Below are 17,279 nucleotides of genomic sequence, written 5' to 3' on the forward strand. Positions count from 1 at the left end.
TCATTTGACACCTTGTTTTACTTGGTGTTCAAAATGGCCATCATGCAAGAGAACAAAAACACAAATCTTATTGTAATTGTTATTGGAGTAAATATTCCTATTTTTCTCAAAAAAATTGTATATCCCATTTAGTCCCTAAATTTTAAAAATGATATATTAGTCTCTAAAATTAAGAAATTCTTAAATACAAATATGAAATTACAAATTGATAATCACATTAATTCAATGACAAAAATAATAGTAAATAATTAAATTTAAAAACTTATTTGACATTCTTAATATTTATTTGATAATTTCTTAATTCATATATGAATATGACAATGTCTTCCAAAATTCAAATACTAAAGTGAGTGTTTGGTTATTATTTGGCATATAGGGGAGAACTTTACTTATTCCAATAATAAGTTTAGGTATATTTACTTCATTCAATAACTTACGTTTTATATTCAATTTTAATGATCTAATTGTTAAATTAAAAGTTTGAATAGATCAAGTTTACAAATATTTTAAAAAAAAAATTAAAAATTATTTGATACTTTATTTTTATAATTAAAATTATCAGATATTTATAAAATTCTTTTATACGTTATTTAAACCTACAAAACAAATTATCATATGACTTTTTAACTTTTAAAAATTTTGTAAACTTAATTCATAGATTAAAAATATTTAATTTAAATATTAAATAATAAATATTTAATATAAAATATAAATTATTAAATAAAGTAAAAATATCTTTGACCCGTGAGTTATATGCTACATAATTCCGGTGACTAAACCTTGAATTTCGTCCTCCATTTTGTGGGCCATAAGTTGGAGGCCCACATGGTACTTGGTGACGAGATCCTGAAGAAGCAAGCCTTCAACGGGGTCAACGGCGAAGGACCATTCCAACATGCATCCATCAGAGTCATCATCGCTGAGGACCTTCATGGTTGACTCGTATGACCTGAACCCAATGTTGCCGTCAACCATCTCGTACTTGAGGCTGAAGTCAACATCATCAACGACTACCAGCCTTTCCTTTGACCAGCTCACGCTCCCCGAGGCGTTGGATTTGGATGGAATGGAGGAGCCGGCGCAGTATCGTATGCAGCCAGGCTCACCGTTAGATCCGTGAATCCCGTAACACGTGGCGAGGGTAGGGAAGCGCTTGTGGAGATTGAAGAAGTCCTTCACAAGGGGCCATGCTTGTTCTTTAGTGGCGTTTCTCAGCTTCGCTGATACCTTCCCCTCCCATCTTTCGTGCAACTCGTGCTCCATTTTGGTGCAAACCAACAAACTCTGGAAGGAAGGAACCATATAAACCAGATTTAAAATATAAAAAAAAAATTTAATAAAAATTAACAATTAATAATACACAATGTAATTTTATTTTCATTTTATTCAAATTTCAAAAATTAATCCATAATAATTAATTCTGGAGAATTTATAATAATTCACCCACCTTGATAATTTTTTTAAAAATATATGTCAATTGAAAATTTATAAAAACAATAAAAATTAAATAAAATATTTAGAATTATTTATTAAAATAATATATTTTTTTTATTAACTTTTCATTTATGTCATCATATGTTTCTTGATCTTATGTATTTTTTTTATAATTAAAAGATATAACTCTCTTTTACAAAAAGTCTACTCATATTAAGGATAAAGTCATACTTTCAATATCGATTTCATGTTTAAAGTAAAAATTGAACTCTGATATTTAATTAAAAAATATAAATATTGAATTATTTGTGCTAACAACTTTTGATCTCTTATGTATTTTTAATCTTTCAAATTTAACTATTTATATTTTTTTTTATATAGATTTTAAAGTTTTCAAATAAATAGCAGTAAAAAATACAGTATTTCTTAATAAAGTAATTATTTTTATCTTGTTATATATGAATCTTAAATAGAGGGGAAAACCAATTAATGTAATAATATACATTTCGTACAATTTCTTCACGTAATTATAAATATGTCCTAGTAAATATTAATAAAAAATAAGAATAATATGTTTTAAGTTAATTTTTATTTATTTATTTAATAAAAAATAATAATTAACTATACACAATGTAATTTTATTTTCATTTTATTTAAATTTCAAAATATTAATCCATGAGAATTGATTTCGGAGAATTTATAATAATTCACCCACCTTAATAATTTTTTTTAAAAGTATATGTCAATTGAAAATTTATAAAAACAATAAAAATTAATAAAATTATATATTTAGGATTATTTATTAAAAAATATATTCTTTCTTTTTCATTAACTTTTTCCATTTGGGATTTTATCAAAATTGTCTTATAACATTTGCTATTTTTTTTAATCTTTCATTAGCTTTTCATTTATGTCATATATGTTTCTGGATTTTATGCATTCTTTTAATAGATTAAAAGATGCAACTCTCTTTCATTGGATTATATTAAAAGTAAAGTGATACTTCAAGTTCCTCATGTTTTAAATGAGGATTGAATTCTAGTCTTTTGGTTGAGAAATCCAAATGTCAAACTATTTATGTTAACAATTTTCGGTATCTTATGTATTTTCAATCTTTCAAATTAAACTATTTATCTTTTTTTTTTATAGATTTTTAAATTTTCAAATAAATAGCAGTAAGAAATACGGTAATTTTTAATAAAGTAATTATTTTTATCTTGTTATATATGAATTTTAAATAGAGGGGAAAATCTATTAATAATAAAATACATTTCGTACAATTTCTTCACGTAATTATTGATATGTCCAAGTAAAATATTAATAAAAAAAATAAGAATGATATTTTTTAAGTTAATTCTTTTGTATGTTTCATAAAAAAATGTTTTTATATTCTTAATATTAACATAAGGTAGGTTTAAATTCCTATGAATTTTAATAAAGTTATTGAATATTTATTAATTATTTGTCATTACCAATAAAATACCTGTTCTTACCGGAAATCTGCTGTAGGGATGATCTGCCGAGTAAGATTGGTGAGCCTCCTTCGCTGGTACGTTGGTGTTCCAAGATGGGGGTGGTACCTGCAAAAGAGACTCTGATGCTAAAGTTAGGGTTTGTGTGAATATGAGTCTCGTATAAATAATGCACGTACCTAAGTGTGAGTTAGGGTTGCGTTGGGCCTTGAGCCTAAGATGAGATATGGTATGATTAGATAACGGATCTCATCTGGAGCGAGATCCCCTGAGATCGGTTATGATCTATTTAAGTGCCGATCTGGCTTCACGCGACGCGTGCCCGAGATCGTCTTATGTTGTGATATCGAGCTGGGAGCTCGGCTCTGGAGTGTGGATAGTACACTAGCCCCCCGAGCTCCGAAGACCGTGGGTCGAGGAGTTAAGATCGAGCTCGTCAAGTGGCTGTGACCCCTCGTGTATGCTTGCTTGTTGAGGAGCCATGTGTCATAGCTAGTCATTTCCCGAAAACGTGCAGGTGGCGCGTTTATGAGAATGACGGTTATGCAATGATGGTTTCCAATTAATGTGTCGTTAGATGCGCCTTTTGGCTGACACGTGTCGTGACCGTTTTGAATTTGGGGAAAAACCCTTTTCTTTCCCTCTCCCGCGTCTCTTCTCATTCACTTTACTTTCTTTCACTCTTCGGCTTCTCGAGTATGATAGTTCTCTTTGCTTTCTTGCTTCCGTTCGTTCTCCGCCTCCATTTTCACAGTCTCCACCGTTGTTTTCGGTAACCCAATCATTGTTAGGGTTATTTTCTGAGGAAGAGTACCAGGTACTTTCTTTCTACGATTTTCTTTTTCTTTCTTCCCTACTCTTCTTCGGGTCTTTCTTGTCGTCTTTATGGCTGGAAGGAGTGGTGTTGGTTCCTCCGCGCCTGCCAAGGGCAAGGCACGGGGTAAGGCGGCGGCTGCCGGAACGGCCACCGCTGCGAAAAAGAAGGAGGTGGTGCCGCCAGCGGACCTCGTTCCAGGCATTCCTGGGTACGACTGGGTTCGGCGCGAGATGGCGGAGGCCCAAAGCGTTTTCCGGTCCTTTCTTGAAGTCAATGCGGTTTTGAGATCGCTCAGAACCTGTGACCCTTCTATGTCCCGAATGATCCGTCTTGAACCGTGTCAGGCCGGAGAGGGCATGTATATGGGGAAGTCTACTGACTCTCCCCATTTCTATATGTACCATTGTTTTTTTAGGGATTTAGGTGTCTGCCTTCCCTTCACCCAATTTGAGTGTGATTTTTTGAACTTTGTCAACTCGGCTCCTTGCCAGTTGCATCCCAATAGTTGGGGTTTTTTGAGGGCTTTTCAAGTCCTCTGTTCAGTGCTAGGGGTAGAGGTGTCCCTTCCCGTCTTTCTTCGTTTTTATCAGTTGAAGATAGGCGTTCCGCCCTACGGTATACTGTCCCTGAGTGGGAGTAGGGATGGGGGTTTGTTTACCCTCTATGCCCACTCATACAAGAATTTCAAGCAAGAGTTTTTTCGGGTTGCTCTTGTGGGTGTCGACCCATTGGAGGATGGGGCGTTTTACTTCGACGGGCTGCCGAAGTTCCCTTTCTATTGGTGCCCCAAACCGTCTAGGTTTCATGGGGTGGGCCAATTAAAATTGACGGCTTCGGAGGCGGCCGCCGTCGAGAATCTCGCAGTGCTTCCTCGTCCGCTGGATTGCAAGCTCGTTCTGTCGCTTGCGAACTCAGCATACAGGGAGAGGGGCCTGGAGAGTGAGTATTTCGCCCTTTTTTAGATTATTAGGGTTTGTGAAAATCCTTTTTCTGATGTGCTTCGGTATGTTGTGTTTGTAGGCATAATGGGCAGGAATAAGTGGCGTGAGCTGAAGCACTGCTACAGCGTGACCGAGCTCGAGGTCCCTGAGCCTCCAGAAGAGGAGGTTTCCCCCTTGAAGGTCAACCGAAAAAGAAAGAGGGGCGATAAAGAGGTCGGGGGGAGCTCTGCTCCTCGCGGAATGGAGGAGGTGACCTCCAAGGATGCAGATGCCGATGCAGTCGATCTCACTGGGAGCCCTCCGCCTGGGGAGGTTCCCCCAGTGGCTGTTGCAGGGACTTCTGAGCAAGCTGTTCCCTCTGCTGAAGTAGGTGTTTCGTGCTTTAATTTATTTTCTATGTTGATTTGGCTTGGTTTGTTGAGGTGCTGTCTCTCTTTGCAGGCCGGGGTGGCTGCCGAGGTGGAGATCCTGTATGCTGAGCAGGTCGCCCAGGCTGCCAAGGTGAGGACTTCGCTTTTCGCTTTCCCCTCTATCTCGTATGTTTGATTCTTGTTTCTTGACATGAGGTCGGTTTTTGTAGGAAGGGGGCACTGTCGAGACCCCGGTGCCTCCGAGGTCGGAGATGCCAGACGTGGGCCCCCCTGTTGCCAAGCGGGGGACACCGGCTTCTGCTTCTGTTACGACTCGCGGCAAGGAGCCAAGTTTCGAGGTCCCTTCGGCTACGCCCGCAGCTTCTGCGCCATCGTCAGGGCCGTCACAGGGGGCTTCCCGGAGCCGATATATTGCTCACCATTTTGGGAAGGGTCGCTCTGATGTGCGCCCGGACCATGTGAGTGCCTCGGCCGACATGAACTCGTTGTGGAGCGCTGGGGTGACCGCCGAGAGATTCTTCCCCGAGGGTGCGCTGAGCTCGGAGGATCAGGGGATGATCGAGGAGGCCGGGCCTGTGGAAGGCTTTAACGCTGCTCAAGTCTTCCTTCAGAGGACTATGGCTATTGTGGGCCACTGGAAGCACAAGTGGTCCGAGCAGCAGGAGGATCTGGCCAGGCTGAAGGGCTGAGTTAAGCCCTTGAAGGAAGAAGCCAAGGCCCTAAGGGAGGGGAACAAAGCTTTAAAGGATGAGAACGGGGCCTTGGCAGGTGCTCTCGGGGAGGCTATGCTGCATAACGAGGCCGAGCTTCAAGCTACTCAGAGGGAGGTGGAGAGGCTTCGGAGGTCTTTGGAGATTTCCTGCGGTCGAGCGAGACCTATGCTACTCAGGTTCGCGACTTGCAGGAGCTCTCTAGTTCCTCCCGAGCTCGTGTGCGTGCTTTAGAGGATGAGGTCAATGCGCAGAAGGATGAGCTGGTGGCGGCGACCGAGAAACATCTCTGTGACGAGGTGCTTCTTGGCAGCCAAGTGGAGGAGAATGCCGCTTTGAGGGTGGACCTCGCGAAGTTGGAGGAGGCCAAAGCGGGGCTGGAGAGGAAACTCGAGGAGACCGAGCACTCTATTGTGGTAGAGCATAAGAGGGGTTTCCTCAAGGCCGCTCGCCAGGCCATGCTCCTTGCGCCGGGGTTTGACTTCTCCGCTATGCATGTGGAAAAGGTCGTCCGCTTCGGAAAGTTGGTAAGGGAGGATGATGTCGAGGACAGCTCCAGCGAGAATGCCTCTACGTAGGCCAATTTTTTAATGGCTTAGCTAAATTTCTTCTGCTTTATCTTTCTGTTTCGAATTCAAGTGTAGAACTCTGGAAACATCACTTGTATGTATGTATTTTTTGTCTACTTGTTATTGCGCTTTCTTTTACTTTTGCGTTAAAGCCTGAGTTTTCTTTTTTGCGCGTTTTGAGAGATACCCTCGGTGTCTATTGTATCTTTGTGAAGGTTCGAACTCGACCTCAGATTTTTTGTTAACTAATTCTTGCGAGGGTTCGAATTTGACCTTAAGTCGATCATGCTGAGGTCCTCGGAGTCTGGGGTGTAATGTGTTTCATCAAGGTTCGAACTCGACCCCGGGTAAGCGTGCTTAAGGTTCGTACTCGACCTTAAATTAGAGTAAAGTGGAATTTATTAAGGTTCAAACTCGACCTCGGGTAAGCGTGCTTAAGGTTCGTACTCGACCTTAAATTAGGGTAAAATGGAATTTATTAAGGTTCGAACTCGACCTCGGGTAAGCGTGCTTAAGGTTCGTACTCGACCTTAAATTAGAGTAAAATGGAATTTATTAAGGTTCGAACTCGACCTCGGGTAAGCGTGCTTAAGGTTCGTACTCTACCTTAAATTAGAGTAAAATGGGATTTATTAAGGTTCGAACTCGACCTCGGGTAAGCGTGCTTAAGGTTCGTACTCGACCTTAAATTAGAGTAAAATGGGATTTATTAAGGTTCGAACTCGACCTCGGGTAAGTGTGCTTAAGGTTCGTACTCGACCTTAAATTAGAGTAAAATGGAATTTATTAAGGTTCGAACTCGATCTCGGGTAGGCGTGCTTAAGCATAGAGCACCTTGTGGTAAAATGATGGAGATAAGAGATTGTGAATAGAAGAATGAGTTATTTTATTGATGAATATATGTGCCTCGTTAAAAACCCTCTCAGCCAAAACCCATTTTTGGGATAAGAGACTGAGGTGGGAAAAGACTGCATAACTCGTTTATATAAAATTAGTTGAGATAGGACTGGGATGTGAAGAATTCTGGGTTCGCGGTGTTGGTTGTCCGTCGTGTTCTTTTAGTTGGGGGTTGCAAGCTTCTTGGTGGGTTTGAGCTTTGTCTTCGGGCTCGCCAGCGGGGCTTTGTCCTCCCCTACGGGGATCGGTCCTTGGGCCGAGGTTAGTGACCCCCACGTGGTTGTTGTGAGCCACGGTGGGGGGGTCCTGCTTGCTTTGCTCGCCAGACGAGGAGACCTTCAGACTCTCGGCATAGCACTGCCGAGATGTCTTTTGATTTCCTTTGACGGAGATGATCTTACCGTCGTTTCCTAGGAACTTCATGGTTAGGTGTGGAGTAGACACCACTACTCCGAGCTGATTCAACGTCGGCCTCCCAATGATGATGTTATAGGAGGTGTTGGCTTCCACAAGAAGGTATCGGACCATAATTCTCCTTGTGTCCGGAGAGGTTCTGAAGGTGGTCAGCAGGTCCAAGTATCCCCGTGTGTGTACTCGTTCTCCTGCAAAACCAACTAAGGGCTCTGTGTGAGGTTGGATGAGAGAGTGGGGGATGTCTAACCTGAGGAAGGTTGGCCAATATAGAACGTCGGCCGAACTTCCTTGGTCAATAAGTGTCTTCTGAACTTCCTAGTTGGCTACTTCTACGGCGATGACCATGGGGTCATCTTGATTGGGGCTGACGCCAGCGTAGTCCTCGTCGGAGAAAGAGATCGGAGGTGAGCTCTGATGCGATGCCGAGGTAGCGGAGTGGACACTGTTGATATTGCGCAGGTGTCTCTTCCAGGCCGAGCTGGTGGCACCTCCCCCTGCAAATCTGCCTGCAATAGTATTGATAACTCCCCGTAGGGGAGCTGATCCTGTCTCTTGGCCTATCTCGGCTTGCACTGCTCCACTGGCATTCTGTTGAGAACCAGAGGGTTGGTCCGTACGAGCCCCTGAACCACGGCCTCGGCCCCGTCCTCATCCGCCATAGCCTCCTCGGTGACCTTGCTGTCGCTGGACATATTGGCCGAGGTGGCCTGCTTGGATGAGTTCTTCAATACGGTCTCGAAGTGAGCGGCACTCCTCGGTGGTGTGACCATGATTCCTATGGTACCGACAATGCTTGGATTTGTCGGCGCTGTTGGGGGTGTGCCCTGGCGGTGGTAGGGTGAGCAGATTGTTGTTACTGGCCTCCTCCAGGATATGTACCCTGGGCGTGTTCAGGGGAGTATAGAAGTCATATCTCCCCCCTCTATTCGTCTTAGCCGACTTCTTGAACTGGCTGTCATTATTGACTTTGACCTTGTCCTTGTGGCCACCGTCGGGTTTTACCTGTGATTTTCCGCGAACTTGGTCACGGAAAACAGAATGTTCCTCTATCTGAATGTACCCAGCGGCACGGGCACGGAGGTCGTCCATATCGCGAGGTACTTCACGACATAGGCTGTCGACGAACGGTCCGGGTTTGAGTGCCATGAGCATGGCGTGTAGGGCGACCTCGAGGTTTAGATTCCTGATCTTTACCGAGGTGTTGGCGAATCGCTCCATGAACGCCCGGAGTGGCTCTTCGTTGTTCTGTTTGAGACTGGCTAGGGTGGCAGAGGTGATGTGGTGTGGTCGGCTCGTTGCATATTGTGCCGTGAACCGGCTGACCAGGGTGCCGAAGCTGTCAATGGACTCGGTTGGCAGCTGGGTGTACCAGTTGAGCGCGGCCCCTTTGAGCGAGGTTGGGAAAACCCTACACAGAATAGCATCATTGTTAGTGTAGAGGTTTACCTGTGTCGTATATAGGTCGATGTGCTCGTCTAGGTCTGTCGTGCCATCGTAGCGATCGAGGTGGAGAGGCTTCCACCCGTGAGGGAGTGGTGTCTCCATAATGCCATCTACGAAAGGGTGGCGGCGGAAGGTTGTCTGATCTCCTACGACATGAGTAGGAGCCCTGCTGTCTTCATGGGTCGGCTTGTGCGTTGGTGCATGAGACCGGTGTGAAGCAGGTCTGGGGGTTGGGCCCTTAGTTGCAGTCCAGGGCTGGGAGACTAAGTGTGTCTCTTGCCCGTGGAGGTTGCTCGCCTGAGGCTAAGGATCAGAGGGACGCCGAGGGAGTTGAGCGCGAATACGGTCATTCTCGGCGCGCAATGCCGCCAGGTCGGCTTCATTGGCGGTCCGCATTGCCGCTAGGTCAGTTTGATGCTTGGCGCACATGTTGCGTAGATCGGCGTCGTGTTGTTGCCGCATCTGTTCGACCTGGTCGATCAGTCTCCTTAATGTGGCTTCGTTATCCATGGCAGTTGAATGTTCTGCGTCGTCTGTTACGCGTCCACTATGGCTTCTGGTGAATACCATGAGCATGGCAAATAAGAGCTTGTCTCGATCGGCCCCACGGTGGGCGCCAAATGTTCTTACCGGAAATCTGCTGTAGGGATGATCTGCCGAGTAAGATTGGTGAGCCTCCTTTGCTGGTACGTTGGTGTTCCAAGATAGGGGTGGTACCTGCAAAAGAGACTCCGATGCTAAAGTTAGGGTTTGTGTGAATATGAGTCTTGTATAAATAATGCACGTACCTTAGTGTGAGTTAGGGTTGCGTTGGGCCTTGGGCCTAAGATGAGATATGGTATGATTAGATAACAGATCTCATCTGGAGCGAGATCCCCTGAGATCGGTTATGATCTATTTAAGTGCCGATCTGGCGTCACGCGAAGCATGCCCGAGATCGTCTTATGTTGTGATGCCGAGCTGGGAGCTCGGCTCTAGAGTGTGGATAGTACAATACCTATATTAGTTTCCCACATATATATCTTGGTTGATCATGTTTAAGTATTATCGAATAATATCCGAATGCTAAAGATTGAACACTGTTGCTGAAATACATTTGAATGTGCCTTTCTTTCAAACAAAAAATAAATAAAAATAAAGTTTTTAAATTAATTCTATCATTATTTAAAAAAAGTTTCATTGCATTTTTCTATAATTTTATAAAATATATCTTAATTTTTATAATTAAAAATATTTTATTTTAATCTTTATACATACTGATTCTATTTCTTTTTAATTTCAATAATTTTATTTCTCTCACGAATCGTTGAAATAGACAACACAGATAAACAGAAAAAAAAACAGAGACACTAAAATCAAATAATTTTACATGTAAAGACTAAAAGAAAAAATCCATAAAATTAAAAAAGTAAAAAAAATTATAAAAAGCCTTGAGCTAATTTGTAATGTAAAATAAGAAATAGAAACTCATTTAATACAACTGCTAAGTTAGTCGAGTAATTAGATGTGAAGAGATTGAGATAGTTAAAAATATGAAAATTTAAATTCAATTTACGATTATCTTTGAAATCTTTCTTATTTTTATAAAAAAAAAAAAAATACACATTTGATGCGTAACCTAACAACAACAATCAAGCCCAGGAAAGGAAAGTGATGCAAAGATGACAAGAAGTTGAATTAACCAAATAAGAAGATTACAAAATGAGAGAAGAAGAATCGTAACCTGGTGAGTGGTGAGTGGTGACGGCGTACAACAGAACAGATCTTGGCTGCTAGGTTTGTGTGGCAAACGGAGATTCATATGATTTTCTATCAAAACTCAAAAACATTATTACCCAATGAATCATGAATACGGAAGTGGGCCATAATATTCATTACTAAAGACGCAGATGGTTTCTAGCGTGTGAAAGTGGATCATGTATCCCACCGTGGAATTGAAGACCTTTTTGCAATTGATAAAAGTCTTCAAATTTAACGGATTGGATTAACGTGGTAGCATCTGGTTATGATGGATTTATATGTTTCATATATGATCTAAGGATGACAATAGATTCCGTAAAGCACTGGTACACGTTCTGTTAAAAATTTATTTCTTACATGTATGATATATGTATGGATATTTATAAATATATATATATATATATATATATATATATATATATATATATTTGTAAATTATTTTAAAAATTAAAAAAATATTATAAATAATTTTAAATTTATATTTGATATAAAATATGTTAAAATATTAAAGATAAATAATTGATATTGTACTATCTCGAATATATTCCGAGATGTTTGTCACTGAGATCCTTAGAAGAGGTCGGACAAATGCCAAGATCTCTGTCATTGGGACCCTTAGAAGTGGTCAGATAAATTTCGAGACCCTTGTCACCAGGGACCACCTACAGTCATAGGACAACATTACGGATAGTAACGACCAAATCAGGAATAAAATGTTATCATTAATAACTCAATATCCCCAGTATAAAAACGACCATGAGAAATCTCGAGATTCGCGGGGAGGAGAGCCCGCGAAGCCCATCAAGAAGGAAATATAACAACGTGAACCCTAGGACAAGGGACAAATTACACTCTTGAATGCTCGAGCTTGGGAGATTTGACCTAGGAGAAGAACTCTAGACATCTCCTTGGCCGGAACATTTTGGCGCCCACCGTGGGGCTACGGAAAAACTTTTCCTACACCCCAAGGAACAAAACTCGAAAAAGAGGTCAGGAAGTTTAAGACAAATGGCAAGAGGTGGCGCGCCCAACCACGATGCACAACACCCTACTATGGAGGAGATGATGGCATTGATCAACTGTTTAAGAGAGGGAGGAGGCCATTCAACGGGAGAACGAAGAAATCAGACGACGGGCTGATGAGATGCAAGCCATAATAGCAGCCAATATCAGACCGGTGGAGGAAGATGTGATGACGGAAGTCCCAAGGGACTTTAGACCTTTCTCGGAGGCTATAGAGGCCGAGACCATCCCGAGGGACCACCAGGTTTCGCAGGTGGAACCTTTTGATGGAACCTAGGATCCCAGTCAACATTTAATTGATTTCCACGCTCAGATGTTGATCTGCGGAGGGAGCATGGAAATCTGTTGCAAACTATTCATGGGGACCCTTAAAAAGGCAGCTTTAGATTGGTTTAGCGGTCTTCCTGACCGATTAATCACTGACTTTGATGTCTTCAATCAGTTATTCATAGCACAATTCGTGGCGAATAAGAGGAAATCGCCGATCACGTCGGATTTGTTCGATCTTAAGCAACAACAAGAGGAGTCGTTGAAGGACTTTTTACAAAGGTTCAATGAAGTGGCTTTGAGAATAACATCCTTGGACGAGAAGATGGTGGTCATAGCTTTCCCAAAAGGGATTAAAGTCGGGCGATTTCGACGTCGCACTGGAAAAAGCAAATTGTCAATCGATGTCGGAGGTAAGAGCTTTCGCCCTGAGCCATATAAAAATAGAAGAAGGACAGATCAGTAAAAGAGAAGCAAAAAGCCGAGAGGTGTTAGTCGGAAATAAGGAGGACAATAAGCATCTTCGTGTACGCTTGGATTGGAGTAAACGAAGGGATCGTTATAACGCAAAGGAGGGAAATCATAGACAGACTGACTACGGAGGTCGGCAAAAAGGCGACTAGTCGCGAAATAATGAGCAGGAAAAATTTACTCCACTCAATGTTTCAAGGAGGCAGATATTATATGATGTAAATAGCGCGTCGCTCTTCGAATTTCCGACTGCAACCGATTTTCAATTAAGTCTTTTTAAAACCGACTGGTGTGAATTTCATAGAACTCATGGACACACTACCGAGAACTATTTTGTCTTGGGAAGGCAGATCGAGCGCTTGATTAAGGATGGACATTTAAAAATGTTTGTTGCAAAGAAAGATGAAGGAGACTCATCGGAGAGGAGACATAGACATGGAAGAGACAGCGAGAGAAGAGAAAGACACAAAGAAAGGTCTCCCCTTAAGGGCTCTTCAATGAAGGGGTCGAAAATTCATCAACAAGCTATCCACGGGTATTTCAACAGTTTCAGAGGCAAAACAACCAAAACAACCATCCAGACCAAGCATCACATTTTCAAATTCTAATTTTGAGGGGGTGTGCCCCCATGAGGACGACCCTATTGTCATTTCTATAATTGTTATGGGATACAACGTGAAATGCGTGCTGGTAGATTAGGGAAGTTCAGCTGATATTTTGTTTTGGGGGGCCTTTGTCAGAATAAAGATACCAACTGACCGACTTATACCTTATGCAAGAACTTTAGTAGGTTTCGCGGGCGATCAGGTGACGGCTAGGGGATATGTCGACTTGGAGACAACCTTTGGACGAGGCGCCCACATGAAGACAGTTACCGTCCGCTACTTGGTAGTGAACGCTCAATCATCCTATAGTATTTTGATTGGGCGACCCATATTGAACAAGTTGGGAGCCGTCTTCTCAACATTGCATCTAAAAGTAAAATACCCTTTACTCAATGGAGAGGTCATCGTCCTTCGAGTCGATCAAGAGGTCTCAAGGAAATGTTACGAGGATAGTTTGAAAGCGAGAAGATACCTGTATGCAGCGCAAGTAGAGCGGGAGGTTCAATCCATTGAGTTAGATCCGAGAGTGATCCATTTTAACACTCGTCCTACTCTAGCCGAAGATGTAAATCAGGTAAGCTTGATAGAGGCAAAAATGTTAAGATCGGGATTTCATTGACAAAAGATGATGAGGAGGAGCTGGTAGATGTATTAAGAAACAACATATCGGCTTTTGCATGGGGTGCTAATGACATTCCTAACATAGACCCCGATTTCCTATGTCATCGACTTATGGTAGATGCAAAAGCAAAGGTTGTAATCCAAAAAAGGCAAAAATTCAGAGAAGAGAAAAGGAGAGCTATAGTAGAGGAAACTATGAAGCTGGTGGCGGTAGATCATATCTGAGAAATTTAATACCCGATGTGGCTGGAAAATATGGTGATGGTACGAAAAAATAACGAAAAGTGGAGAATGTGCACAGACTTCACTGACTTGAATAAGGCTTTCCTGAAAGATTCGTACCCTTTGACCTACATAAACTACTTGGTAGATGGAGCATCGGGGTATGAGTTATTAAGTTTCATGGACGCATACTTAGGGTATAATCAGATCCGAATGCACCCCGCAGATGAAGTTAAAACAACATTCATAGCCGATCAAGCTAATTGATGGGCTTCTTCCTTCCATGGCTTGTGCTTTGGCTTCCAAGGAGAAGCTACCTCTTTCTCCACAGACTAGGAAGAAGGATGATGGCTGGAAGTTCCTCAAGGGTGGTGGAAAAACAATATTGAAGAGGTGGAGGTCAAGGTGGGCGAAAATGGAGAAGAGAAGGTGGAAGAAGTTTATGGTGCTCTTGGCTAGCTCTCTCCACCAAGGGTTGATGGAGGCCACTGAAGGGAAACTCAAACTCTCTTTAGGGTAGAGAGGAGAAGAGGTTGGGCGTGAGGACCCTAGGATACTAAGGAAGGATTTTGAGGCACAAAGGCTCAATCAAAATGCATATATTCCAAAGTGGGTACAAGTGGGGGGACTAGAGTACTTATAGAGAGAGAAGAGAGCATCTAGGGTTTCTTGGGAGCATTTGGCCAAAAATTTCAAGCCCTTATGCACCCTAAATGAACTCTAGATGCAGCCCAAATGAAATGGGTCTCATCTCTCCAAAAAGTTTGAAGTACCCTTAGTCCTAGAAAATGAAAGAAATGGACTTTTGACCTCACAAGTCAAGGTTAAGCCCCTAAATAAATCCTAAGAGTAATTTTGCCCCATAATACAAAGGCTAAATAAAAATAAAAAATAAAATCTTAATATCTAATGTACCCCAAAATACAATGGCAAAATAGAAAAGGAAAGCAACAAGCTAAGGAGAGAGCCCCGTTGAGCTTAGGAGAGCTTAAAGAGTTTTGATGATCACAACATGAGAACAACAACTTGGAGCACAAAAACAAAGTCAAAGAAGAGTCAAGAAAATGCTATGAGTTGGAGCTATGTAATAGAACTTAGGAAATAAATTGTTGTGAATGAATTTTTGTATTGTGTGTGCTTGGTATGCTTTGTGCATAATCAAATCTTATCTAAACCAAGTAGAGAGTATATGATGATGAGTTAAAAACATTGGAAAGATATTTTGAGTCTTAAAATGAAGTTTTAAGAATTAACTCAAAATAATCGATTATTGTTAAATATAATCGATTATTTCAGCAAATAGGCTAAGTAGAATGTCTTGCTGTAATAATCGATTATTTGCCAAAATAATCGATTATTTCAGGAACAACTCTCTGGAATAATCGATTATCCAGCTAAATAATCGATTATATTGTTCTTGGTTGATTTCCAGAAAATCTGAAGAACAAAATAATCGATTATTCTTTAAAATAATCGATTATCTGTGTCTGAAACTTTTATAAATAGTTTGAACTTTGAGAAACTTCAGACATGAGTTAGAACTGATAAACAATTTGTGAAAAACGTTTTTGTGAGTCTTTGTGACATCTTGGAGAGTTTTCTTTGTGAAATCCAAGAGTGAAAACGTTTGTGAAAAGCTTTGATAGAAGATCTTCATCATCATATTCCTGAAAGGGGAAGATAAAGATTTGTTCAAGAATTCCAGGTGAATTCGTTCCTTTTATTCTTTGTTAATCTTTGTGGAAAATCTTGAGAAGGGTTTCTCAAGTAATAAGGTTTCTTGTAGTGGGTTCTACAAGGGGTGCTTTCTTGGGGTCAAGAAAGTGGTTATCTTTAGTACAGAAGTATATGCATGTGTGTTTGCTTGTAAACCTTCTTGATTAAAGATAGTGGAACAAATCTTAATCAGGTGTTGATTAAGGACTGGATGTAGGTCACATGTGGAGTGGCTGAACCAGTATAAAAGACTTGTGCAATCTTCTTCTACCTTATCTCTTACTTTGAGTAATTGCTTAATTGAATATTAAAGAAGATAAAACTTGATTAACAAGTGTATGTGAATCTTGATGGTTTAAATCTGTAATTGAACATTATTGTTGAACCTCATTATATTGTAATCAAGTGAGCACATTGCATTCATAATTTCATAACAAGTCTTTAGGAGGGCTTCATTTGGAAATTCTGTCATAGAAAAGTTTTGATTGAAATTAATATCCAAAATACTCTGATAAATTTTTAAAGGGTCATTGAATCCAATTCACCCCCCCTCTTGGATTGTGCCATTCTTTTCTATCAATTGGTATCTAGAGCAAGGTTCTTGAGAGTTATTCAAGATTTCAAAAATGGCCAACAACAACTTACCCTATGGTGAGGGTGTGTCTATTCATAGACCTCCTGTTTTCAATGGTGAAAACTATGTCTATTGGAAAATTAGGATGAGAATTTTCATTGAAGCTATTGATATTGCTGTATGGGATGCTATAGAAAATGGACCCTATATTCCTATGAAAAAAGATGATGATGGTGAGCTTAAGGAAAAACATTGGAGTGAGTGGAGTGATGAGGAAAAGAAAAGAGCCCAACATGATAAAAGAGCCAAAAACATCATAACATCTGCATTGTCTATTGATGAATTTTTCAGAATTTCACAATGTTTATCTGCTAAAGAAATGTGGGATACTTTGCAAGTCACTCATGAAGGAACAAGTGATGTAAAGAGATCAAGAAAGCATACTCTCATTAGAGAATATGAGCTGTTTAGAATGCAAAATGGTGAATCTTTTTCTGATTTTCAAAAGAGATTTACACACTTGATAAATCACCTTGTTGACCTTGGCAGGAAATTTGAGAAGGAAGAGCTGAATTTGAAAGTGCTGCAATGCTTGGATAGAACATGGCAAGCAAAGGTAACAGCCATTGAAGAATCAAAGGATTTGACCTCTTTGACATTAGCTATTCTCTTTGGGAAGTTGAGGGAGCATGAGCAAAAGCTGCACATATTTGATGAACATGAGCAACAAGATAAGAAAGGCAAAGGAGTGTCATTGAAAGCCTTGAAATCTGCCAAAGGTAAAGAGGTGTGTGAAGAAACAAGCTCCGATGATTCCGAAACCGAGAACTTCAATCTGTTGGTAAAGAAGTTCAGAAAGTTCATGAGAAGAAAGAAGAATTCCCCCTACAAATTCAATAAAAAGACAAACAAGAAAGAGGAAGCAAGCACATCCTCCTTTAATTGCTTTGAATGTGGTAAACCGGGACACAT

At 41.0% G+C, this 17,279-nt stretch overlaps 1 protein-coding gene across 2 annotated transcripts; it reads right to left on the reverse strand.

The window, feature by feature from the left end:
- Nucleotides 1-655: 655 nt before the first annotated feature.
- Nucleotides 656-11,032, reverse strand: LOC109793396 (lachrymatory-factor synthase). 2 transcript variants are annotated; one of them, XM_020352860.3, is made up of 3 exons: nt 10,792-11,032; nt 2,928-3,014; nt 656-1,284 (listed from the first exon to the last, which is right to left on the reverse strand). In XM_020352860.3, exons 1-3 carry the CDS (start codon nt 10,867-10,869, stop codon nt 757-759), a joined length of 693 nt encoding a protein of 230 aa, XP_020208449.2. In that variant the 5' UTR covers nt 10,870-11,032; the 3' UTR covers nt 656-756. The 2 variants fall into 2 exon arrangements, with proteins under 2 accessions (XP_020208449.2, XP_020208450.1); XM_020352861.3 differs by lacking the exon at nt 2,928-3,014.
- Between the last annotated feature and the right edge of the window lie 6,247 nt (nt 11,033-17,279).

This window comes from Cajanus cajan, chromosome 9, assembly GCF_000230855.2.
Source record: "Cajanus cajan strain Asha chromosome 9, NIPB_CcT2T_4, whole genome shotgun sequence".
NCBI classification, from domain to species: domain Eukaryota; kingdom Viridiplantae; phylum Streptophyta; class Magnoliopsida; order Fabales; family Fabaceae; genus Cajanus; species Cajanus cajan.